This window comes from Puma concolor, chromosome D1 (genome assembly GCF_028749965.1).
Source record: "Puma concolor isolate L17-30 chromosome D1, mPumCon1.1.hap2, whole genome shotgun sequence".
Classification (NCBI taxonomy): Eukaryota; Metazoa; Chordata; class Mammalia; order Carnivora; family Felidae; genus Puma; species Puma concolor.
The window spans coordinates 87,735,659-87,762,203 of NC_141676.1; the positions used below are offsets into that span (position 1 = coordinate 87,735,659).

The window sequence follows — 26,545 nt, forward strand, 5'->3', positions numbered from 1 at the left end:
TATATTAAAATATTAATTTATTTTGCTTATTTATTCTACAAGTAGTTAGTATTTTGTGCTCTGTCTCCAAGGGAATTTCTACATAATAAAAAATTAAGATGCCCACACTAACATACCCTAAAGTTATCCTTACATTTTTATTATGTTATTAATCATAACAATTTTCTTTAAAATATCAAAGTTTGCTAGTGTGTTGGGCATTTCACGTGTATTCTCTTAGTTAATCCTCATAATAATCATATAGGAAAAACAATGAAAGCCTCTTCTTTTCAAATGGTCTAAAAAGTTAAAGTGACTTGGACAAAAACACATTGATGCAAGACTCAAGCAGAGAATTTCTTTCTTCAAATGCCATACTATTTGGTCAACATGGTGTCTTATAATCTTTGACTCGATGTTCAAAACCCATTATTACAGCTTTTTGTATTCCTTTCCTTACAAGCTCAAGATATGAATATGGTTCTGTCCCTGGTTTCACAGTTTCTTGATTGTTTCTGTCTCTTTCTTTCCTCCCAGAAGGCCAGGGCTTTGTGAGTGAGGATGAATACCTGGAAATCTCTGACATCAAACGTGACCAGTCTGGGGAGTATGAATGCAGCGCCTTGAATGATGTTGCCGCACCTGATGTGCGGAAAGTAAAAATCACTGTAAACTGTGAGTTGACCCATTGTCAGGAAGTTTCAGAGGAAAAAATAATATAGGTATTAAGAGCACAAGTTGGTCATGACAGTGCCATTTTCTGATAGTTCCAAATTGTTTCCAACAGGAAAATACTTTCTCAGATTGTTTTGCCACCATGAGTGTCCCCATTGCCATTTTGCCCCTGGAGTCTACCTGTGCCTGTCAGAACTTTTAGCTAATGGGGAGAATTGTTTACTTTGAATTGATTTCAAGGCTTAAGAAGATGCTGGGGTAAATGCAATATCTTTAAGCAAGAATTATTTTCCTAAAATAAAGGGTTATTTAACTGGGAAGGTAGGGTGTCACAAGAAATCCATTTGCATAACAGGTGACTAAATTTCCCTTTCATCTGCTTCATGAAATCACTCTGCATTTTCCTTCCACAGACCCTCCCTATATCTCAAAAGCCAAGAACACTGGTGTCTCTGTTGGTCAGAAGGGTATCTTGAGTTGTGAAGCCTCTGCAGTGCCTATGGCTGAATTCCAGTGGTTCAAGGAAGATACCAGGTACCCTGAAAATGGAAATAGGGCATATCTGATGCAGAGCCAATGGATCATTCCCCACATGGAAAGAGAATGATAAAGTAAAGGAGAATGATATGGCAAAACCAAAATGTGTTAGTCCCCTTTATAACAGTGTCTCCTTTTAGAACCAGGAATGAAAAAATAGAGGAAGCTGGAAAGTGGGAAAATGAATTGACCTCATTTCACAACCTGAGATTAGTTGTAGACATGGCAGCCATCAATGACTAGACACCAGTAAATTTCACCTTTGAAGCATGAATATTCTCTCTTTTTTCCTCCTGTGGAGGCTGTGGTACTTATGTTTTGAATTAGAGACACTGGGTCAGTTAGAGGAAAGGTGTCTGTGAGGAGGGGAGCCTCCTTATAAGATTCATCTCTGGTATCTATCACTTTCCCCTGCTTCTCTGTTTGCTGTTTCACTCTATCTGTAGAACCAGACCAGCAATACCTTCTCTTATTGCAGGCTAGCCACCGGCCTGGGCGGCGTGAGGATTGAGAACAAAGGCCACATATCCACTCTGACTTTCTTCAATGTTTCAGAAAAGGATTATGGAAACTATACTTGTGTGGCCACAAACAAGCTTGGGAACACCAATGCCAGCATCACACTGTATGGTGAGTGCAGGAAGCCTGGGTGCAGTGGGATCGGGGCATGTAGAGGGAGAAAGGCTGGATTTGCTTGGCCTATGTTCATCCATACTGTTCAACCCACCACCCTTAGATATGAAATGCTTCTCCCTGTCATTCTCCTAAGCATGAACAGTGATGTTTGCAAGGTAATTAATATTTCATGGTCTACTGAAAGACAAGGTTTGCACCTCACAAAAGTAGTAAACCTAATTCTGAACCAAGTTGAATGGTGGTTGCCATAAAGAGCATAGAACCAGGGAACAGTTTGATTGTAGTATCTAAAGGTCTGAGGGGGTAAGTTAGATATAATTTTAAGATACCTTATATGGTAAGAGTCTATAATTCTGGGGGTTATATTTATGGATTTGAACTAAGTCAACTGCAGCCATCATGATTCTCATATCGATTGTCATGTCATGTTCTCACTCACTGAGTGGACAGAGCAGTAGTCTGTGTCTTCATCACGATGGCTGCTCTGTCCAAAGCTGGAGCATCAAAACCTTCCCTGAAGGTCTTTTCCTCCCATATAAATGGAGAGGTCTCCAGAGTCCTGACTGGCTCCCTTAGAAGCCCTCATTTCTCTCTCATCCAGCCTTCCCACATTGTTGTGTCCATCTCTGTGTGTAGCATTTCACACCATGGGCCAGGGCCAGGTTGTTGTGATATTTCGTGTGTGTATGTATTTGTTTATTCGCTGAGATTTGGTTAGAGGTGAGTGGGATGAAAAGGTATTCATCTTTCCATGTGTACCTCAGACCCTGAACAAGCTTTCAGCACTGACATTAACTAAACTTTGTCCACCAACCATCTGAAATGTGTGATCTATGTCTTTTGTTTTCTCTCTGCATTGTGTGTGCATTGTGCTGTGTGTGTCTTAGAAATAAGCCCCTCATCAGCAGTGGCAGGTGGGTACAGCATGTTCCTTCCTTCCTCTGCCTGCCTGAATGCCTATGCTTTTGAATATAAGCCTACTTTAAAGATAGGCTTGCCTGCTCGACCTCCCTGACTTATTTACCCTTAGTAGATAGATTTCAGGGAGTTTGGTTTGCACAATTTAGGTAACAAGCATGTAGAATATGATGGCTTTCACATAAACACTCACATTATTATACATTTTTGGGGAAGAGGTTCCCCCCAAAATCAATACACTTTGACTTGGTGGCCTGTAAAATAAATGAATATTCTGCTATTTCTGCACGTAGCAGCACCAAGAGGAATGCAACCAAGAGACCAAATGGATTATCAAATGATTATCTTCATGGAGAAGTCACCCTACTATGAATATTTTATTCTTTTAGATCAAGGCAAAAGGGGAAAATGATTTAATTCTATAAACTTCATTTTAAAATAGAAATATTTGGGAGTCATTATTCATAATAATAGTAAGAATATTTACCATTTACCAAATATTTACTGGTTTCTATGCATTATGTTAGCCAGTACTGTGCAACATAGGTTACTAAGTCCATTTTAAAGACGAGTAAAAGGAAGACCAAAGAGGTTAATTAACACTGAGGTACACATACCAGTGAGTAGGTACTGGATGAAACCCAGAAGTGGATGCTCCTTCAGATCCTGGGTAAATAGCATTCAATGAACACATGCACACACTCACAACGATGCAGCAGTACGTGCTCATCTGTGCTTCCAGAGGCAATAGCCTTACAGCCCTATTTCCCTATGCTCAATCTCAATCACAAAGAAAGTGGTGACATTTAAATTTTTCAGTCCTGGAATCAGCTCTGTAACTGTCACTTTTTATAGCTCTGGATCTAGGACAATTACAGGCCACCAGCACTGCCCACACTTTAATGTCTATGAATGTCCACGTCTTGGTCTTGATTAAACAGAGGGGAAATGGTGGGATGGGTGTGATGCTCTGCTCCTCAGCCTACCATGACCCCCTCAGAAAAGTCATGAGGGGTAATGAATATGACTAAGAGAGGGAACCTAGGACTGACAACTGAATAACCTAGGTTCTTGCACCTCCCAACCACTAATGAAAGAGGTGTGTCATAGCAGATAACAGCAATGTATCTTAAGACTGTATCACCATGCCAGGGCTGCCATAACAAAATATCGTAAACAATATAAATGTATTTCCTCCCAGTTCTGGAGGCCAGGAGCCCAAGATAAGCCAGGAAGACCTATCATCTGGTTTTGATGAGGGCTCCCTTCCTGGCTTATAGATGACCCTTTTGTCCTCACATGGCCTTTTTTCTGAGTGTGTGTGGTGTGTGGAGAGATACAGGCAGAGATGGCAATGGAGGGGGTGAGGGAGAAAGAGAGGACTCTCTCATATGCCTTCTTACTAGGGCACTAATGCTATTGAATTAGGGCTCTAACATTATAACCTCAGTTAACTTTAATTACTTCCTTATAGGATCCATCTCCAAATACACATTAGGGGGTTAGGTCTTCAACATATGAATGTAGGGAGATACAATGCATTCCATAGAGAAGACATAGCTTCCATCTCCCAATTCGGCAGGCCACCTGACAGCTACTTAACCTTGCTTATCTTACTTTCCTCAGATGTGCTATCAGTACCTTCCTTTAGAAAGCTGGTGGGAGGACTGTATAACATCTTATAGACAGAAAGCCCCACAGATGCTATGTTTAGATGTGTGACTTAGACAACACACAAAGTCTACAGGCCTCAGTTTACAAAGCTAAAACTGGGATGATGTTTCCAGGCCTGCTGACTGTCATTGGGAATTGTCAATAAGACAATGTTCATCATGGAGGCATAACAATATGAAACAGCTGAACAATATGAAACAAAAGTATTTTTCAACACTTTGTGACACAGCCCATCTTCTCACTGCTTCCCTTGGTATGGCTGCCAATATTGTTGCTCAACTGGACTGTATGTTCCTTTCTTCTAAAGTCTCTTGTGCCCTTTACTACAGCAGTACTAATCCCCAGGATCCTCCCAGTCTGCTTCACCTGGTTAGTACTCACTCACCTAGGATCCCTTCCTGAGGAAGTCTTCCCTGAGTAGGTCAGTGCTCCATTGCACACTTTCTCATACAATGCTTCTGGAGGTTGCTCTCACCACAGTGCTTTCCCTAGCATTCGTCCAGTAAGTATTTGCCAGTATCTGCCACAAGTCAGATGCTGTCCTCAGTGATGAGGACACAGGGCTGTGCCATGGCTACAATCCTTTTCTCTGTAGACTTCACTTGCTAGTTGCAATTTTACTTCTGCTTCATTTATGTAGTTTGATTAAAATCTTCCCTCCCTTTTAGTCTGTATGCTCCATAAATGTAGGGACAATGTCTGGTTTGATCCTTAGAACCTAGCACAGAGCTCCATACACATTTGTGGGTAAGGAAAGTCTTGTTGAATGAATGGATAAACAGAGATTGGACGGTTGCATTGATGATGCCAGCAGCAGAAATTCAGCTGTTCAGGAATGAAATGTAGAAAAATGCAATAGGTCAGTAGTTTCAGAGCCTCTCTGAGGCCAGGCTCTGCTGCTCATCAGCTGAAGGACTCTGGGAAAGTCAATCTCCATGTAACTTATTTTTCTCCTCAGTGAAAGCATTTTAGAAAATATGTCCTGTAATTATCTGACACTATGCCTGAGTGTAAATAACTTGACACAAGATCAGAGTGACATTGTCCAGCTGACTAGCCCTTTCTGCGGCCACGGGTGTTCCTTCTAGGCCTCAGTATTCCCATAATTGTGTCTAATTAGTGTTACCAATGATTTACTATGTGCAGAGCCACTAAACTAAGTGTTCTAAATAGGTTTTTTTTTTTAGGTTTTTTTTTTTTTTTTTTTTGACAGCAAGAGAGTGAGAGAGTGGAGGTGGGCAGAGAGAGGGAGAGAGAGAATCCCAAGCAGGCTCCATGCCTGCCATCAGCACAGAGCCTGACATGGGGCTTGAACTCATGAACGGTGAGATCATGATCTGAACCAAGATCAAGAGTCAGATGTTTAACTGACTGAGCCACCCAGGCACCCCTGTTCTACATGTTTTATCTCATTTAATGACTCTAAGAATTAAGTACTATATCCTGATTTTACAGAGGATGAAACTGAGAGATTAGGCAGCTTACTTACTCATACTATCTTACAAATGTTTGAGCTGAGATTAAAGCCTATGTACTCTTGTTCTAGTATCTGAACTCTTTTTACTGCTTTGATACAACTCACCATACTTGGCAACTCATCATGGACATTGGTAGATGACTTTCCAGATAGAAACCCATATCAACAATTAGCCTATGTGTGTCTGTTACCTATACCAGCATCTCCACTCATCCATCTAAATCTGATCCCATTCTTCAGTAAACATAAGGGTGCATATATCTTTTTGAAAAAGTGTTTTCATTTTCTTTGGGTACATACCCAATAGTGGAATTACCAGATCATATGGTAATTCTATTTTTAATTTTTTGAGGAACCTCCATACTGATTTGCACAGTGATTGCACCCCGTTTGCATCCCCCCAACAGTGCATGAGGGTTCCTTAAAATAATTTTAAAAATTCAAAAAAAAATTTGATTGCATCCTTTTAAAAGACATTTTTTACATTTACAACCCATATACTCATACTTCCCAAATACACACACCTCCACATTCTCAGGCATGCAGCGGTGTTTGGCCTCAAAGAATGTAGAATTGTTTTTGGAGACCCTTTTGACTCTGCACTGTGACCCCATCACAACACATACTCAGAACAGGGCTCTCACACAAACATACCTTTATCTATTTCCTACCTGCATGCAAAGAACAAGGGAAAATGGGATGAAAGCAGTTTCAAAAGAACACATAAGACAAAGCTTGTGAGACAGTAGGTTGGGGAGTGGGGTGAGGCAGGACACGATGGGGCAGACTGTGAGAGCCAACATAGGTGGGTGGGCAACGCACAGAGACAGATCAGTGGATGGCACCCACATGAGGTGATTCTTCCCTCCACACCAGCTGCTGCCCTTCAAAAGCCACACTGATGAGATAGGTCAGGCAGGCAGAGTACAACTCACAGTGGCATTTTAGACTGCCTGGAAGTTTCTTAGTGTGGGGCAATGGCAGGTACTAGAAAGACCACAGAACGCTGAGAGACCAGGAACAAGAAAACAGAGTTCTGGTCCCGACCCTGGTTCAGACAAACTGATGCTCTCTGTTCTCTGGTTGTCTCTGAAATGTAAGAACAGAACAAGATGGACTCTCAGCTGACTGCCAGCTAAGTTTTCTAAAGTTAAGAAACAATGGGGAAATAGTATTAAAGACAGGTCTCCAAAACTTATCATTCACAACCTTGGAAATGGCAGCAATCAAAATGCTTTTTTAATGGAAAAGCAACCTGCTCTAAATATAAGTAAGTTTTATTGAGTGGATGCAGCTATTTGCAGGCCCACCTGGAGGGCTGGCACCTTGAAGTCTTGCCAGGCCTGCAGCAGCAGAGAGATGGCCAAGCTCAGCCTGCTGGCCCCAGTTCTGCCCCTCCAGGAAGCGACTCACTTCTCTCAACTTGCCAACCCACTTTGCCTCCACTGAGTCCTGAGCCAGAGAGGCCTCATCCCCCTGCCTTTAAAGAGTAAAGAGGGAAGACACTGAACTTGATTACACCCAGCACTGCAGAGAGTGTGATGCGCTTAATGAGCCATATAAACGCCTGGATTACTGGAACTGGCAGGGGAGAGGGACAGAGAGCGCATACAATGCCAGAAAGGATGGGGGGGGGGGGCTGCAGAGAGAAAAACAGATTTCTCACATTTTATCTGTGAAATTGTAGTGACACAAATTAGTTTCATTAAGAGTTAAGTATCAGGAATAGGGACAACTGATAGGAATCTTGTCATTGCAAATGAAAATGGCAAAATATTCCAGTTAAGGCAACATCTGGGCTCTGGATTTTTTCCTCAGGCAATGCCTCAGCCCCCCTCAGAGCAGCCAGGACTCCAGCTTACCTCAGTGGCCCCTGGAAGCCATGAGGACAAATCTATATTTTCTTTTGCTAATGGCCATTCCTCCAGAATAAATATATATATATATCAGGTTGGCTCTTCAAACTGGATTTTCTACAACTACAGGCAGCACCAGCCAATGACTCTCAGCCTCCACCCTTTGATGATTGCCCCATCCACTGTGCACCCCACCGGTACCTGTAGGCAGAGCCTCAGAGCCCCTGCTCACCCCACACCAACACCCTCCTGCCTCTACCGGCCTTCTCCACTCCTTTATTAGGGTGTGCTAAGAAGCACACCTTGCCCCCACGTGCCTCCAGAGGAGATCTGGGGAATGGGCATGAGGAGTCTGGGGATTGTCTTTACTGTGCCCTCTGTGTACCATCCTACATCTTCTTTGGCCTTTTCCTCCAGACCTCTGACAGGGAGATTCCTTGTTCCCTTCTCCACCTCTTCCAGCACCATCACACCTCAGTCTTCCATGTTCTGTCTCCCTCCTAAACCCAGCTGAATCTCAGCTCCAGACTTCCTGTTGATCCCCAGCACCCACTCCTGGCTTCTGTGATACACCTGGGTAGTGTGTTTCTTACCTTTCTGGATTGCTCTGCTCCTGGCCCCTCCTCCACCTGCCCCATGAGTCTGTCCAGGGAGCATATCATCGCAGTGGGAGGAGAAGGGATCTTCTATGTCTTCAGACATCTTACAAAGCAATATCGTAGCCTTCACTGCACTTGCTTTGGGTGCTTTAAAAATGCAGATTCATGGGTCTTCCCGCAGACTCATTTTATCAAAGTCTCCAGGGAAGGTCCTGAGAATGTGCTTTTAAAGCAAGCACTCCAAGGGAATCTTTTGCACACTGAAGACTGATGGTCTCTGACAATAGTCTGATAACTACGAAATTTGTATCTTTATAACTTTCCTTAATTCTGAGCTACAAACCACTCTCCGTACTTGTATGCACCATTGGAATCACAAATTCAATCTTTCTCAGACATGCCTCTCACTCAATTGTATACCTTGTCTTCTCACCTACACACTTTCACTAGAATCTGTCTGGTGGTTCTGACTTCTTCCTCTCCCTTATGTTTACACCTGGTACCAACTTGCAAGTGGGCCATGGCTCTTCTTCTGGACTGTGGGCTCACCATTCCATTCTCACTTACACTAGGGTGTGTGCCTTCCCTGAAGAGTCATGCTGTTCTCTTACCAATTCCTGCGTGTTTGGTGAGCCCTTTGCCACTGTGGGGCCAAGTGACATTTCCAAAACTTAAACTGCACCTGTTTATGTCCTGATGAAAATTGCCTACAAGGAAAGAATGGCCTTGGCGTTTGTTTTTGCTGTAGGATCCACCCACCCTTATACTTCACGCTCTCCTACTTCCTTGTATTCACCCATCATGCTAGACCACCTGTGTCAGAATGCCGATCCTATTACATATATAAGACTTGGACCATGCTTCTTCATCTCTTCTTATCCATCAATCCATTTGGATTGAGTTACAAAGAGGAACAAAGTCCACAACTCCATACAAACAAGTAAATAGACAGTTACAGTAGAATAATAGAATATACTAAATGAAAAGGCTACTAACTATTGAGTGTCAGCCAGACATGTATTAAAGAGCTAAGAACACTTTGAGGTAGGTACTGTTATTATTCTCACTTCAAAGAAGAAGAGAACAGAGCTCAGAGAATTCAGGTGATTGGACCAAATTCTCACAGACAGGAATTCTACCACAGGAGGAAGTGGAAAGACCAGGTTTTGCATCCAGGTCTGTCTGATCTTAATCTCATGTTTCTTTCTAAACTATACATATATTATGTCTTCCAGGATGCTATAGGGTCACAGGTGGAAGCTTTTGCCCTCTTCTCTGATAAAACTGCACTTCTCCTTTAAGATTGTACTCAATGTTACCCCATTCATAAAGTGTTTCTGAGCCCCATTGAAGAATCACTTTTCTCTTGGGATTTCAGAGTAGCTTACACTTAGGCTTATATCTTGTGTGTATTTTTTTTCTGCACTTACAGGATGCAGCACTGTATCTTGCAATGTTTTTTCCCCAGTAAACATTTGTCAAATTAACAAAACTTCCAGTCAAATGGGGGAACCAATGGTAGTCTGTATACAGTGTGAAACTCAAATAGCCAAAGAAAAGCCTAATACACAAAAGGACTTGTGGTCTTCTCCTTCCAGGGAAGTCAAATTATTATTTCTCTGACACTCTCCCCTTGCATTCCAGCTTCCATATATCCTATTTGGAATTTAGGTATCCCTCCCAACCCTGGGTCTTCTTTCTGAGAGAGACTCTATTAAACATTGAAATTCACCATTTAGGAAGATGTTCATCAAGTGACTTCTTCTTGCAAAGACATCTAAAGCTGTACATATTTGTCCATTTCCTGTTGATAATAATGTATATGATTTTTATTTTTCAAATCCACAATTTAAATCCAGGTGGGAGGGAATGAGTCAGAAAGAAATACCAATTGCTTTTGGCTGATGACAGCAGCGTAATCATTTGTATTTTCCCCAACCTGCAAAATGTCAACATATTAGAAAAAAAATGCAGACATTTCACATTTCATTCCTGATGAGGTTCCTTGTTGTTCCCTCACACCCCACCCTCCTCTATCTGAATCATTGACATCTGGCTATTAGCCTAAGCATTTAGAACATAACACTGAGCATTCAGGGTGTGCTGATGTCAGCACACACACAAGAGCTTGTGGTTCAGCATAGACCAAAGTCTTGTCTCTTTCAAGTTTGTGATGAGCTGACAGATTGGAATTAACTTCTGATATTAACTTCTTCAGCTCTTGTCTTTGTGGTAAATACAAAACAGGGAATGCTAAAGAGAACAAAACAAAGATGGCTTCCTTTTTTGGCCTCTTTATCCACAAGTCTTTACTCTGTAAAGCCCAGTTAATCTTCCTTGTAAAACAACATAGTGCCATGTTTTCCACTGTAATTAAAGACAATGGAGGAAAAGTTCTCTTTGAAGGGGAATGAGGTGCCTTCATCAGCCAGCACGGCTGAAAATAGGTTCCTGTTTCACCAACAAGTGTAACACATGCATCCTCTAATTAGATTTCCTTGCTCCTCTTTTAATCACCAAGAACATCATTATCCTTTTGGTTCCTCATTAGGAAGGTCACCTAGTTCATATTCATACTTGTAAAACCCATCCAAATTTCAGAACAAAACTGTATCTTCTCAGACTTCAGATACTTCATTGATCTCATTGTGCTATCACCAAGTTCAACTTGCCTGTGGGTTTTTTTTCTTTCTTTTCTTTTTTAATGTGATCACCCTACCATCTGCTATTTTAGTAGAATTACAGAGATACACTGTAATGTTGCTGAAGAACCATGCCATATTTTCATGGCAATCATGGAAAGGAAAAAAAATAACAGTGACACCTTTCAATACCTTTATTACCATTTTTAAGCTTCAAAATCTCTTGCAAGGCAAGATCTCATCAGTAAGCTTAAATATATTTGAGGGGAGCTTTGCGCTGAGTTTGGGTACTTTGATTTTCAAAACCTGCTCCTCCAGAGGGTTATCATCCACCGCTTGAATGCGGCAGCAATGTCTTTCTTCCAGAGCAGCTAGCTAGGCCTGTAGTCTGATTCTAGGTGAAGCCCTCAACCAAATTTGCTTTTTAAAATTCTAATATTTAATATTGAAAAGTTAACCACCCTCTCAAAAGTGGACTTTATTTTATTTATTTGTTTGTTTGTCTATTTCTTTATATCCTTCTCTGCTGAGCTTCACATCTGGCCATAAAATCTTCCCTCTGGCCCAGAGGGCACATGTCAATTGACCTCCATGCCATTTACCATTTCTTGAATTTATCTCTTGTTCATTTACGTGCTCTGTCTCTTCTTTCTATATTCTGAAGACTAAAGAATTTTTGTCTGCATATCTAGCCCCAAGGTATTTTGTAGTTGTCATTGTTGTCATTCATAGTTTGGTTTTCGGCTTTGCATTATCATTAAAGCTTTTTTTTAACAACAGTTAGCATTGAAAGGGTGGAGAAGGGACTGGATCAGGGGAAAGGGCAAAAATCGACGTTCTCACTTCCAATTTATGCCTGAAAAATATTTAATTAAACCTGATATTTGTATTAACCATTCTAATTGAACTGAGTCATTGTTAACCATAAAAATGATTCCTTAAATGTGCCAGTTGCCCAGAGGGAGTTGGGCCTCTAAATACACTTGCTTCCCTAGGAAGCTTTAATCTATGATTTGTAGCCACTTCAGGTCTTTTAAGGAGAGAGCAGGTCACTTGCTTGCTCACCATAGCCAAATTTGCTTTCAGCTGGTGTTTGACAGTTATCCTTGACAACCTAGGGTTCCACAAGGTCTCTTTATTTGAAGCAGGATCCCCATAAAAGATCCTATTTTAAGGATCAGCTGTTACTGTCCTGGTTTTAATTCACCTCATATTTATTCATCCTTTACTTCAGTGATCTTATACATCATCTTTATTTTTTTTTTTTTAGAGTACGTAATTTGTTTATTTAAATTCAAGTAGTTAACATACATTGTAATATTGGTTTCAGGAGTAGAACCCAGTGATTCATCACTTACATATAATACCCAGTGCTCATCCCAACAAGTGCCCTCCTTAGTATACATCACTCATTTATCCCATCCCCCAATGCAATATCTCTCCAGCAACCCTCAGTTTGTTCTCTGTATTTTAGAGTCTCTTATGGTTTGTCTCTCTCTCTGCTTTAATCTGATTTTTCCTTCCCTTCCCTATGTTCATCTGTTTTGTTTCTTAAACTCCACATAGAAGTGAAATCATATAATATTTTTCTTTCTCTGACTTATTTCGCTTAGCATAATACACCCTAGTTTCATCTACATTGTTACAAATGACAAGATTTAATTTTTTGATAGCTGAGTAATATTCCATATATATTATATTCCATATATATTATATTCCATATGTATACATATATGTATATGTATGTATATGTATAATATATATATACACAAAACCACTCTTCTCCATTCTATACATTAAAAAAAAATGTTTTAGAGAAGTTGATTTTCTTGTCCAAAGTCATCCTGCTAGTGAGTACCAGCGTCAGAATTCAAATTCAGTTCTCTCTGACTATTGAATTAAATTCTCTTAATACTTCAACGGGAAGGGTATTATTGAGATGAAAGCAATTTTGGTTATTTGTTCCAAATGACTTTCTACTCAGAATCCGGGAGGATTTAAAAATTTTCCTTCCTTCCTTCTTTCCTTCCTTCTTTCCTTTTTTCCCCTTCCTTCTTTCTTTCCCTTTTTCAATTGTTTGTTGACTGATTTAGACTGGGAGAAAGGATATTCCAGGTCCTATTAAAGTATAAGCTTTGTCAAAGCACAGACTGTGTCTGCCTTTCTCTCTGAAAACAGAGACTGGCTCACATCAGCCTCCAACCAATACTTGCTGAGTGAATGGCCGTGGCTTTCTGAAGCTAGTGTGGGGTCCCTTACTCTTGCAAGGCTGATCCTTTGCCTTTGGACCATGCATGGAACTTGGCTTTGGACTTTTCCTATCATTCTGCTCTATGTCCCATATCTTTCCGTGGTCCTCATGGTCAATGGCCTCTCTCAGCAACAAACCCCCAACTCAGGATCTCACCTCCTCTCTTTGTCACCAGCAAAACCACATCTCAGGTTTAACATACTTGGGAAAAATTGAAATGAGCCAATATTAGCCTCAACTAAGGAGTGGAAGGTAGCAGGTGTGGAGGCACCATAGTGGTGGTTACCATGATCACATGACTGGCTTGTACCAGGCACTATGCTAACCAGTCTGACTTTTTAATTATTCTGTAAATTCAGTATTATTACCTCTATTTTCAATAAGAAAAGTTAAAACTACCTTGTCTGAGATCACATAGCTGGCATGCAACAGAGTCAGGATTTAAACCCAAATTGGTCTGATTCCAAAGTTTCCAGGATTGGTTGCACTTTTATAGTGGTCATTGCCTTTATCCCAAAGGATATTTAGGGCTGCAAAGATGAGACAGCAAAGCCAAGGGGTACAGATGCATCTAAATCCTTTCTTAAATTTCATAGAAGATTTCTATTTTACCTGTGCATCCAGGGATTCTGTTCCTTAGACATTTGGTCCCATCTTTCTTTCAAACCTTTGTCCTTTATCCAAATGTATTTCAGGGTTAGTTTTTTGTAGTAGAACACATAATTGAAAATCTACCTCATGTTTCCAAATTCTGAATTCTAAGTTTGAGATAAGAACTAACTTTCTCCCTATTTCCACCAAGAAGAGGGGGGGGAGGAGGATGAAGAGGAGGAGAAAGAGGAGGAGGAAGTGAAAAGGAGGAGGAGGAAGTGGAGGAGGAGGAAGAGGAGGAGGGGAGGAGCAGGAAAGCACCATTTGAATTCCTGACCATGTTTATTGAAATTAATACTAGTATTACTTTGGATGCCAAGTATTTGGAGAAGTCCATGTAGCTGTTGTTACCTGAAAAAACCAAGTATAGGAAAACCATAGCCAGCTTGACATCTGAAGATGTGTGTTCAAGCTTTAGTACTACCACTGCTAGGCTCAGGTGAACTTTTCCTCCAGTAACATGCCCTTCCCTTAACAGATTCACTGAGCTAACATTTGCAAAAGCCTCCTACCAGCCTAAGGGACCAAACATAAGTCCTGAGTGATCATGGAATCACACCAATTAGCTAAACAGTGGTAATCTATATTAAAGCACAAAGAAGCACATCACTAATCAGGTGAGTGGCCTCTGCAAGAGGAAACCCTAAGGGAGACACCCAAACCAAATACTTTCTTCATTAATAGTAAAATGAGGGTTACTGTAATGATGATATTAAAAAAGAAAACAGCTCATAGCTGATGGCTTTTATTTCACATTCCTCGAACCTAGAGAGTGGTACACAGATGTGAGCCTCTGTTCCTGCTCTGAACAAGGTACAAGCGCCCTCCTATATGTCCCTCTACTGACATTTGGTCCAGCTACCAAAACTTTTTTTTTTTTTTAACGTTTATTTATTTTTGAGACAGAGAGAGACAGAGCATGAATGGGGGAGGGTCACAGAGAGAGGGAGACACAGAATCTGAAACAGGCTCCAGGCTCTGAGCTGTCAGCACAGAGCCCGACACGGGCTCGAACCCACGGACCTTGAGATCATGACCTGAGCCAAAGTCGGACACTTAACCTACCAAGCCACCCAGGCGCCCCTAACTACCAAATCTTAAATGTGTGCAGGATCCATGAGGAAAGAGATGCTAATTTTAATCTCCATTATAGTGGATTAGATTAACTCATTGGCCAGACTAGCTCAGCCACTCCTCATAGATTGGCCAAAGGCAGTTTGGCGTTAAATTACCATATTGTCTGATATATAAAGCAAGGCTTATCACACCTGCTGAAGAGTAAAGCTCCTTGGGGCTGCATAGAAAATGTGGCCACAGAAAAGGAAGCCCTGGGGTCCAGGAATGTTTGGTGCCCTCTTGCTGTTTTAGGAGATGACATGCTGACGTGCAAAAAGCCACAGTAGTGATGGTTTTGTACCAACTGGAAAGGGCCATCTGGTTGCTCACCAGCTGCCCCTTCTAGTACCAGATGTAAATTTTCCATTCATACAATTACTCAAAATGCTAATAGGAGAAGAGCTTTAAAGGTCTCTGACCCCAACCTTCTCTACTTTTTTAGATGGTAGAACGAAGGCCAGAGAGGGGATGCCGGTCAGCTAGGGAGCAGCAGAGTCATAGAGAGAAATTAGGTCCTCAGATTCCTCACCAGTTGTACTTACCAATTCATGTGGCTGTGGTCCTCAGAAAACATGCACAAAGGGTCATTTTCCACAGAAAGCAAGTCGAGTGGAAACAATCAAGGGTACAGGCTCTACAGAAAGAGTGACTCAATTCTAATCCAGCTTTATGTGTATAAGTTGTGTGACCATAGTGAGGTACTTAACTGTTCTGTTCTTTAGTTTCTCCATTTATAAAATGGACATGCCACTAGTCCATAACTCATAGCCTTTTGTGAAGATTAAATGAGTTAATATGTGTGTAGCATTTAGAATCCTGCTTGCAACTTAGAGAACACAATGCAAATAAATGCATGTTACCATCATCATCCTAAGCAAGCTGAGCAGTCTCTATGTCTGCTAAGTCACACTCACAGTTTGGCTTCCACTCTACGGAACACTCAACTGAAGTTTAACTGTGGCTATAAACCCTCTGCCTGATCAGTAATGAACATCTCATTGCAACTGCCACACACCACCAGAAACATTCATTTCTCTTTATGATTCTGCCTCCTTCTCTCTCTGTACCTCACCCTTCATGCTTTGTCTTCCTCATATACTGTTTTTCTTTTCTGCTTTGTTTTAGCTATATCCCACCTTGTGCTGGTAGCATGGCATCTACAGAAATGCTTAAGTCCACTGGTAGAACTTGGAATAAAGTGATTCCTACACTAAAGATCTCTGTCTCTTTAGTGTGGAGCTTATTAATCTTTCAATTATTTCTTAAGTTAATATCAGCATCATGAATTAGACAAAGATACACACAGACACATAGTTTAATGCATGTCCTCTCCATATATAACGTTATTATTATAATAAATATTATATTAAATATATACATAACATATAAATAAACATATAAATAACATTATAAATATTATAAAATATATTTGATAGATACTCTTAAGGAGACATATATATCTTACAAATCTATATTGCTCATTTTCTTATAAACTCATTTAAAAAATGTAAGTCTTTCATTTTTTGAAGAACACAATATACAGAATTGCTTTGGGCTCCATCTTGGGCATTTTTCAACTCCGTACATTCTGTAGGCCAGTATGGCTCCTTAGGATATATGTCTTGACTGATGGAGCCTCCAGAGTCAGGCTACTTTTCATAAATATGTATGGAGCCCTCCTGGAGATGATAGCACTGGGCTTGTGACTGGATCCTGCCCTTTTTTGTGAATGCTCTATAAAAAAAGTGCACAGCAAAATGAACCAGACTCTCAAGCTAGCAAGTAAATGTGAATTTTTAGTCAATAGGAGAATTGTGTACATTGTAAATCAGAGGAAGGAAATATATCCATGTGAAAATCTGTGGACTGGGAACAGTTACATGCTCATTGCTAAAGTGAAGGGCCTGTACTTCCCAAAGCAAAAGGTTAGCATCAGTCCCTTCCTAGGCAAGGCAGGGATCCACACCATCATGCTGTCTTGAGACTCTGTACCAACTGTGCTTCTTAATCATGTCTATTTCCAATAAGCCAATTTGCTTCTAAAAGGATCAGGGAAGTCCTGTCTTGAGAAGGTAAAAAAAAAAAAAAGCCATGCTTGTCTTGTCTGCAGCTCCCTTTCTTTGCCACTGGCTCTACAGGAATGACTCTTGATGGCTTCTCACCCCTGTCTTATACTCGATTCCATGTTCCCTGGAATCCTCTCTGCCTGCAAGCTACTGGTGTCTTGCTTATGACTGCAGTTTCTTATGCTTTGCAAATAAAGGTGATGGAGGAATACAAAGGTGAATTAGATGCTGATCCATGTGCCCTGGGTCCTTGAAACAGACTAGGACAATCCCATTTCATGTGGTTTGTTTTCTCAAAGGTGGCAGATTAAGTGAAAGGACCAACACTTGTGACTCAATGGTCTTGTCTTACAGTGGAGCATGGATGACTCACTAGGGGCATTTAAAAGAGCCAAAGAGGCCAGAAGAAAGGGCAAAGGGAGAACTCTATCAGGCCACACCATTAGGTGGCAATGTGGACAGAATACAGAGTCTTTGTGGCCTTTGGAGAGGCACTGCTACTGCTGGGATAAACCCAATCATAGTCTCTAAAACTCTAGAGTGTAACAATCCATTCTTCCTCAGCTACCTCAGGAGGAGCTTCCACAATACCTAAGTTATACAGGATAAAAAGTTGGCCACACCAACACATAGACTCCTGTTGCTCACAAAATGTTCCCATTCTTGTCTCCTCCTTTCCTCTACCTGCTTCTCTCCACTGTGGGCCATCTCCCTCCCCTGTTTTGCTGCTCCCATCCCTGTCTGTTCTGGACACCTTTTCCATAGTTAGAGGTGCTGCTTATGGAGCAGCAGTCAAATCCTGCCATGCCACTTAGCTCTGTCTGCTATTCTAACTTTTCAGCCAATAGGCCTAATGACTGCCATTGCCTCTCTCTATCCCTTTTATTTTTTAAACCCCAGTCTTTGAAAGCAGGCTGTAGTGGTGGGTATGTGAGCGATTTGCCCCTTTGAGTTTCTAAATATTCCCAGTGGGTGCTTTCCATTTTTCCAGATTTCGAGGGATCAATGGTGGGAGGTGGGAGATGGGGGAATGCTCACAGAGAAGCATGTTTGTATATCTGCTTGTCAGGGAATAAGTATGGTATCCTTTGAGTGTATGCTAATGGGTCTGTCTCTCTTTCCCCTACACAGGGCCTGGAGCAGTCATTGATGGTGTAAACTCGGCCTCTAGAGCACTGGCTTGTCTCTGGCTATCAGGGACCCTCTTTGCCCACTTCCTCATCAAGTTTTGATAAGAAATCATAGGTCCTCTGAGCAACGCCTGCTTCTCCATATCACAGACTTTAATCTACACTGCGGAGGGCAAACAAGTTTGGGCTTCTTTTTGTTTGTTTCTGTTCTTCTTGTTTTTTTGGGGGGAGGGTTGGTTTATTTGAGTTTTTCTCCAGTTTGAATGAGTGGGGTTGGGGGGATGGGTGGGCTGGATTCTACCATGTTTAGGGTAATCATTCATTGGTATGTCCAAAAATGGAATCTATCCCTGCTACCTGGGCCCTTTCCTTTCCTCTGCTCCTCTCCCCATCATCATCACTATGAACCTCTCCTCCCCTAACACACCAAACCATAAGCTCCATTTGGGCAAAAAACGTGCCTCATGATAAACACCCTGAAGACACAACTTGACTTACAATGTAGTGCACAGCAAGAGTTATATCCAAGTGTCCTATTATCTGTGTCTTTTAAGCTTTGGGCCATTTTCTTTATTATAATGTACATATCCCTCCCTCCATGTTTACTATTATCTAATTACATTGGGGTTCACATCCTTTCTTTCTGGGAAGGTCTGAATACACCCATATCCATATATGTGTATATATACACATATATGGATATTCTTGTCACCTTCTCTAACCACTCTGTCCTATTCACAGGCTCTATCACTATGTGGGTTAGAGGTTTGGGGCTATTCACACAACCTAAAAGTAAAAGTTTAGAAGTCACTTGACCAAAAAAGAGGGGAAGCATTTTGACGACAGTACTTCTTTTTTAAAACTGCTAACTCATAAAACAAAATGATCTATGGATGACTGATTATTTAGGGCTTATCAAGCTATCACAGGAAACATATGGTTATCCATCTACTTGACTGTGTGACTTATCTCTCCCTCCAATTATCTACCCACCCATCTTTCTCTGTAGCAATCTATTTACTCTATTTATCAATCTATCAATGTAATTATCCAACACTTCTCTATATTTCTTCCCTACTACTCACTATCAATTCATCACCATATTAATTTCTAATCATATTGTGTCTATTTCACTATATTCATTTTTCCTCTACCTTCAGCAGACACTGGCATCTTCAAAATTACCTATCAACTTTCATATGAAAGCCAATGGTCTCACAGGCTAACAGCATAGAAAAGCAATATGTCGTGGACTCTTTGGAAGGTGATATCCCATCCACCTTCCAAAGTAGATGCCATTAACAGATGGACCAAAGTAGCAATCTAAGGATCAGTCCCTCACCATTCCTGGAGTACTGTGTTTCCAAAAGCATCTTCTTGGGAAGCAGATCAGCCCTGGAAAGGCCTTGATCAGTGCCATGTTTTGTTTTGTTGTTGTTGTTTTTTTTTCCTTTCATATTTGAAGGATCAAGATGCCAAACTTCATGTTTCCCTCGGCCTTCCAAGAAAGTGTGTGTCAGAAACCTATGGGATTTACTCCATGGCTGGCTTTTCTTAATAGCAAGAACAGAAGGGAGGAAACACATATCTGTCTCTGCAGTGAAGAGAGAAGTCTACCTGTCTGAGTGCAATGAATTCAGCTATTGTCTCCTCCCTCTTCCAGTTTTGGTTTAATCTGTTTGAAAACTATCCAGTAAAAAGCTGATGAAAACCAATTACATGGCGGGTGTGTTGACAACTCTGGTATTTGTTTCAGGAAGCTCTTCTGAGCTGAGGGCACTTGAGCAACTGACTTAATTTCCAAGCACTTGATTAACACAACACTGCAAACAGGAGGGGAAAGTGTAAGTGACACACAATTTCCTCTGATACAGGCTGCTTCTCCAGTGGCTTTGGGGAAGAATGTCCTCAGTTTTCCATTTTCACAGCAGATCCAGCAGACAAACAAGAGCTAACCTGACGTTTATGCATCATTTCCTGAGACAAGAAAGATTCAGCCAACAAGGGTGCCTATAATCCAAAAGAATGGCATTGAAAACCATGCAAGCTTATGCCTCTCTTTACTCGTGCTGCAAGGACTGACCTTCTGAGATGATGAGAAAGGAAAGAAGCATCAACAGTGACTATCTCACAGACCTGTTCTGCCTCAGTGGGAAGCTTTCAGGTCCACAATCTAAAAAAATAATAAATATGAGCTTTATAGAGCTCCATTCCCTTAATGCTTAATTGATCTTCTGCCTCCAATATAAATGGCCTCTTTGTTTTGTCCATAGTGGCACATGAACATGACATACACAGTGGGGTAATATATACTTAGATATGTATGACATACATAGATACCTACATGTATACAAAGGTAGGTAGTCTTGGCATACAAAATGCTAGGCACTTTTGTAAGAGTTGGAGATGGTGTGAGTAAAATTAATATTACATTTGACAGCTATAAACAGACATCTGCATTTCCTAGTGAGCTGCCAGGAGCCAGATTCTGGGAATATAAATGATGTGCCAAAAGCAGTGTATTGATTCCAAGTTCCAGGGACAATCATGAGCAGACGCAAAGTCAGAATTAAAGGTCGGACATCAGTGTTTCAGATCTGTCATCACATTCTGCACCTGGAGTCAGGTTGGTGTCAGACATTGTATGGGGATTAAATTCATCATTTGAGTGTTCTACTGATAATAAATGTTACTTTGGAGTAAAATAAATGTGGAGGCTCTGGGGAGTAACACAGTGCTTGCTGTCTTGGAGAACACAGTGCTTGAAGTGGACAAGCTATACATGTTCTTCATGTCAAGGGTTGTTCTAGAGGAAGGGACCCATCTTCCTCTGACCAGAAAGATCACCAGAACCTTTTGAACATGATGAGGCTGGGTCTCAGAGTCACTATGGAATTCTATGCTGCCCTCTTCCACTGGATACCAGGAAGCACCTCTGGTGTTTGCCTATTCCAACCATGTTTTAGAGGGAAAAAAAAATCCTACAGTCAATACTCATCTGTCTGGGATAAAGAAAATCAAGTAAATAAGTAAATAAACCAAGTAAATAAACGAAGAAAACTGGGCACTAGGAAAGAAAATGGCTCTTCTTCACTATAGACATACTCCAGCTTCTGTGTTGTTTGGGTTACTTTTGTGGGGATGGCTCCATCAAACAGGAGCTGTTACCCAACATTTGAAGAGTATAGAACATTAAATGCTACTAAGGACAATATCCACACTCATACATGCTTTTTCAGCTTCCAATATGGAGGGTAGATGGATAATGCCTGTTGTATAGATTTTTTTTTAAGGTGCCAGTGCCAAGAATGGGGTAGGGGTAAAGAAGGAAGGTAAACAAAACTCTGAGCAACCTATAACTCTCCATGGGTTTTTCACATGGGAAGGAAACCAAATAAGACTTATCATCAGATTAGGTGTGACAAATTCAGCAATGTACTTACTCTGAAACCTTCCCCCTTCCTAAAACACAGTTAATATGTATGGCCACCAAAGTAATGCCAATGAATGGGCTAGTGTTAAGGCTCTGGTCAAGCTTGTTTTTCAGTAGTTTATTGTCAAGTGCCTGATACAGTCATCTGCAAGTCTAAGCAAATGTGTTTAGTTTTTTTTTTTTTTTTTTTTTTCATTCTTGTTTTAACTGGGGGAGAGGGGACATTTAGGTGAGCAGTGGTCAAAACATGCACATATGTTATGCAGGGAGCATTGTGCACGGCTGTTCTACTGCAATTGTGCTAGCTGAAATGGAAGGAAAGTTAAGGCTTTCTATGAAAAATAGGCCTTGGTCTTTGTCCCCTGAAACCTATGTCTCATACTAGATGATACATTCCACAGGTTGGGCAGTTTTTCTCAAAACCTGGGTGGGAAGTGTGCTCCACTGGGTGGAAGTGGACTCCAGAAACTCCACAACCAAGGCTAAATTTAAAGGCCTGTTTCTGCATGGATCCAGTAAACTTGATCTCAACATGGAGATGTTAACAAGTTCTCCTTATTTTGGAAGAACTCTTATGTGAAAAGAGCAGAGAAACTCCAAGTGGGCAGTCAACATCAAAGAAAGCTTATCATTGCCATCGCGTCCAGAAATGGAATGCTCTAGTTTTGGTTGGTGCTTCCAATGCCAAAAGGAATGTTCTTTCCTCTGTAGTTGTGTATGGATGTCATCAGAGCCATGGGGAGAAAGAGGGTAGGAGTGGCTCAAGATAAGATGGATTATGGGGGGAGGTTATCTTTTCCAATTTGACCCTGAGTCCTCACCCGGAACCAGCCCACTTTCCCTTCCCACCTACCCCCCCCCCCCCCCCCCACCGCAAACAAACAAACAAACAAAAGCTTATTTAAAGTAAAGTTTAATATATTTGCAATTAGGGAAAGGAGCATAAAATTCTTCTTGTTGGCAAATTTACTTTTTTGTCCTTTTCTCCAAGAGCAAGGATGTTTTGGTTTTGTTTCACCCAAGTTATATTCCTAGAAACTTACACCCAATTGCCTCTTCTACCATCCAGAGCTTCCCTTTTGGTTTTAAGACAAATAAGTTTGAGCAGTTGCAGTAAAACTTCACAGGTGTGTAACTAGGAAAGTAACATTTTCAAAAGATACCATATGATGAGGACTCCTAATGATCACTAAAAGCAAACAAATAAAAATGCCACTCTCATTTCCCTCATTTCTTACTTAAAAGAAGAGAAGTAAATGAAAGGAAGAAGAAACAGATTTGCAATTAAAAGATAGGGCAGAATGACAGAGCTGAACCAGTGCAATTGAGCCTTCAGGTACAGGAGCCTCAGAGTCCAAGGGGATATGGAGTGGACTTAATTAGGTGCCATTGTCTTCATCCTAAAAGTAAGCAGCTAAGCCTCATTTCCAATATTTTAAAGAGATTCCTTTTTGTTTCTTTCAATGGTGCCCTTTTAAAGGCATACAATTGTTCCATGCCACTGAGTGGAGAAAGAAAGATTGTGAACCCTCTACTATCCTTCTAGGGTCGCATTCTACATTATTGGCAGATTTATAAGGATATCAATAATAACAATGATAAGTAATAATAGCTGCCCTTGTGTTAGTTAAAGGGAGCATTTTTAATCATTCAAAAATTTTTGTGACCTGTAAAGTGCAGTTGTGAGGAATGTGTGGGTGTACGAAAATGTATCTGTCAAGTTCAGAGTCCTTTAGATTAAAAAAAAAATATATATATATATATATGACTTATCAATGGTGCCGTTATAGCTGTGTCAGACAATGGGTGTGCCCATTCTCACAATTATCCTTAAAACAAACCTATGTTTAAATGCTTTAAAAATTATCACATGATACAAGAGTATAACTTCTAGAGTTCTTTTTCTTTTATTTTCTTTCTTATTTTTTCCGTCAAAAATCAATGAAGACTTGATTTCTGTCAATAATTGTATTAAGGGTGAATATACTACCTGAATTTTGTGCATGTTACATTGTAGTTGTAACCTTTTCTAATTCAGGATGAATACGAGATGGTTGTGATTGTGCAGTGTATCAATAAAGTTCAAAGAAATTTGTAACATTTGGGGGGTTGTTTATTAGGACATCTTGTTAAGTATCCAGGAATGGAGAAAAACAGGCTATGCTTTTCCCATATGCTTCTCCCATATGTGTGCTTTAAGCTTTGGGGAGTAGATGCAATCAGAAAATTGAGTAGTCTATTTATTTCTCTGTCTCTCTCTCTCTGTCTCTCTCTGTCTCTCTCTGTCTCTCTCTGTCTCTCTCTCTCTCTCCCACACACACACACACACAGAGTAGAAGGAAGTCTAGGCACTTTGCATATTATACCTATATATTTGAATATCTATGCCATTTACAAATAATAGAAAATGTAGCTGCAGCCTCAAAGTCTAAATTATGTCTTGACCTAATCTAAAATGAAATCAATAGAGAAGTTGCAACAAAAAAAATGACACTCCTTAACAGTTCCTGTGACTTGATTCCACTGAATCATAACCGCTTTGACAAGAGTACATATGTAGAAAATATGGTGGCTATGATGTGCATTTATTCTTAAGAGTGTATGTAATTGGATTGATTGTTTCTCTATCTTAGGTTTTTACTATAGTATACATATGGGAAATAGCATAAGAAAGGGATCGGGAGAAGAAGCTCCCTTTTTCTGATTGTCTTTTCTAAAACATCGTTCTCGTTCAACAAAACTCCAACACCTCTATCTTCATCACTTGTCCATCTGCTTTTCTGAAGGGATGGCTATTAACCTCTTTCTTACAACTCAGCTTCTCATCAATCATTTATACATCAGCTAACCCTTCCTAATTCTGCCATTAACTATGTGATCTTGGACTGGACACTTGACCCTCCTTTTCTTTGACTCCTCATCTGCACCACTTTTGAATTGATTCTTGTTGGTATGTTCTATTTCAAAATTTTTAGGACACTTTTTATTTCTCATTCAGCTATTGGATTTCTCAAGACTACCCCCACATGAAGCCTAGGGCCAATGTCTAACTATGGTTTTGAATACAGCAGAAAGTGTGTTAAAATTCTCCAGTTGGCTTTACATCTTAGCTAGCTCCTCTGGCTATGACCCTGAGCTAGATTTATGAGGTTTATTTCTTATTGGGTTCATAGGTAAACAATGGGTCATTCCTAACCTGTTAAAACTTAGTCTCACCCAGGATGCCTGGGTGGCTCAGATTAAACATCCGACTTCAGCTCAGGTCATTATCTCACAGTTCTTAAGTTTGAGCCCCACATTGGGCTCTCTGCTGACAGCTAAGAGCCTGGAGCCTGCTTCAGATTCTGTTTTCCCTCTCTATCTGCCCCTCCCCACTCAAGCGCATCCTCTCTCTCTCTCTCTCTCTGTCTCTCTCTCTCTAAAATAAATCTTAAAAAAATTAGTCATCCCAACAGAAGATGGAGCACAGATAGCTTGATAAACTAGGTCATGTTCTTTGTAAATTAAAATACCAAGAATATGGTGGTACCAATGATTGAGAGTTTCCAATTTCCTCGGACTCATTGTAAAATTATGACTTGTCAAGGTAACAAATTCCAGTCCCCCTTACCATCATAATACCTTTAGTGCTACCCTTTCCCTTCTCCTCTTTCTTCCTCCTTTTAATCATCCTCTTCCCATCCACACCTGACCATCTCCTGCTTCTGTTCATACCACAGCATTTACCCATCTATTGGCTCTCCTGCTGAGGCATAGACATTCATTGGTCTTTCATTCCATCTGGCCACTCAGTTCCATCAGTCTTCTATGTACCAATTTATTCTTCCATTAGCAAACCATTCATCTCTTTATTCATATATTATCTCCCCATTTATCTAACTCCTATTCTATCTATATACTCACGGAACTCCCTAATATTACTATTCTCATTTATTTATTTAAACCATGTATATTTCCCTTACCTGTCAATCCATCCACCAAGATTTCTCCAACTAGCCTTTGGCAGACATACCTATTTACCAAGCCACTTCAAGGTAATGAAAATCTTTGCTGCTATCTATTCATTCTGCAAGGGAGCCTCTATCTAGTTATTCTTAAGCTCGGCAGCTAAATTATTGGATACATTTTTGTTATCTTCACCCAAAATACACCCTATTAAAAACATATCTACAGAGAAGGGCTTTAGTAAATATATTAAGGGCATACTTTGTTCCTATCAGGATATTTTACAGTAAGAAAAAAGATGGAGAATCAGGAGCTGAGTGGAAACACCCAGATGAGTAGACATTGATGTTGAATTTTCTAACACTGGGAATGCAGTCTTGCAATGAACATAACAAATGGCTGAAGACAGGAGAGATCTCAACTGGCAATTCTGCCTTCTTTTTTGTTTTTCTGTTAAATAATTTTGATGAAAATGGTGGGGGGTGGCATTAATTGGTATCAAATCTTATCAGCTTTAGAAAACAAAAGTTTCAAACTAAAAATGATGCTACTTTCATGGAACATGTTCATTTGATCAGTAGGAAATCTTTTTTTTTCTTAATTTTTTTCCATTTATTCATTTGTTCATGCATTGCATTTAGTGAAGAACTCCCTTTAAGGAGCTCACATCTAAGATATGGAAACAGCTATATGAAGAGAAAATTACAGTATAATATTGCAAGAATTATAATACAGATATGAGAAAATGAGTATAGCAGAAGCAAATATTGGGAAGTGATTAGGAAGCTACTTTTATCCCCCAAGGATGAAAAGCTGAGAGGTAGAGAGCTCCTATAGGCAGTGGATGTGGTGAACAGATCTATTAATACAAAAATAAATGGGGTACCAGGGCCAGGGCACATTCAGTGTTCAAGATTTTATTGATAGAGTGAATGATATCAGTTGGATAAATTAATACCA

General features: G+C 40.4%; 1 protein-coding gene across 7 annotated transcripts in view; it reads left to right on the forward strand.

Annotated features, from left to right (window-relative positions):
* The window catches only part of OPCML (opioid binding protein/cell adhesion molecule like), a 1,072,580-nt gene extending 1,048,840 nt beyond the window's left edge, over positions 1 to 23,740 (forward strand). For 3 of the 7 annotated variants that reach the window (XM_086678642.1, XM_086678646.1, XM_025928012.2), the window contains 5 exons: positions 517 to 654; positions 1,068 to 1,188; positions 1,670 to 1,821; positions 2,715 to 2,741; positions 18,209 to 23,740. In XM_086678642.1, coding sequence (XP_086534768.1) covers positions 517 to 654; positions 1,068 to 1,188; positions 1,670 to 1,821; positions 2,715 to 2,741; positions 18,209 to 18,309 — 539 coding nt within the window. In that variant the 3' untranslated portion in view covers positions 18,310 to 23,740. The remainder of the gene's footprint in view (positions 1 to 516; positions 655 to 1,067; positions 1,189 to 1,669; positions 1,822 to 2,714; positions 2,742 to 18,208) is intronic. The other 4 variants (XM_086678640.1, XM_086678644.1, XM_086678641.1 and 1 more) reach the window with 3 other exon arrangements.
* Positions 23,741 to 26,545: the final 2,805 nt, after the last annotated feature.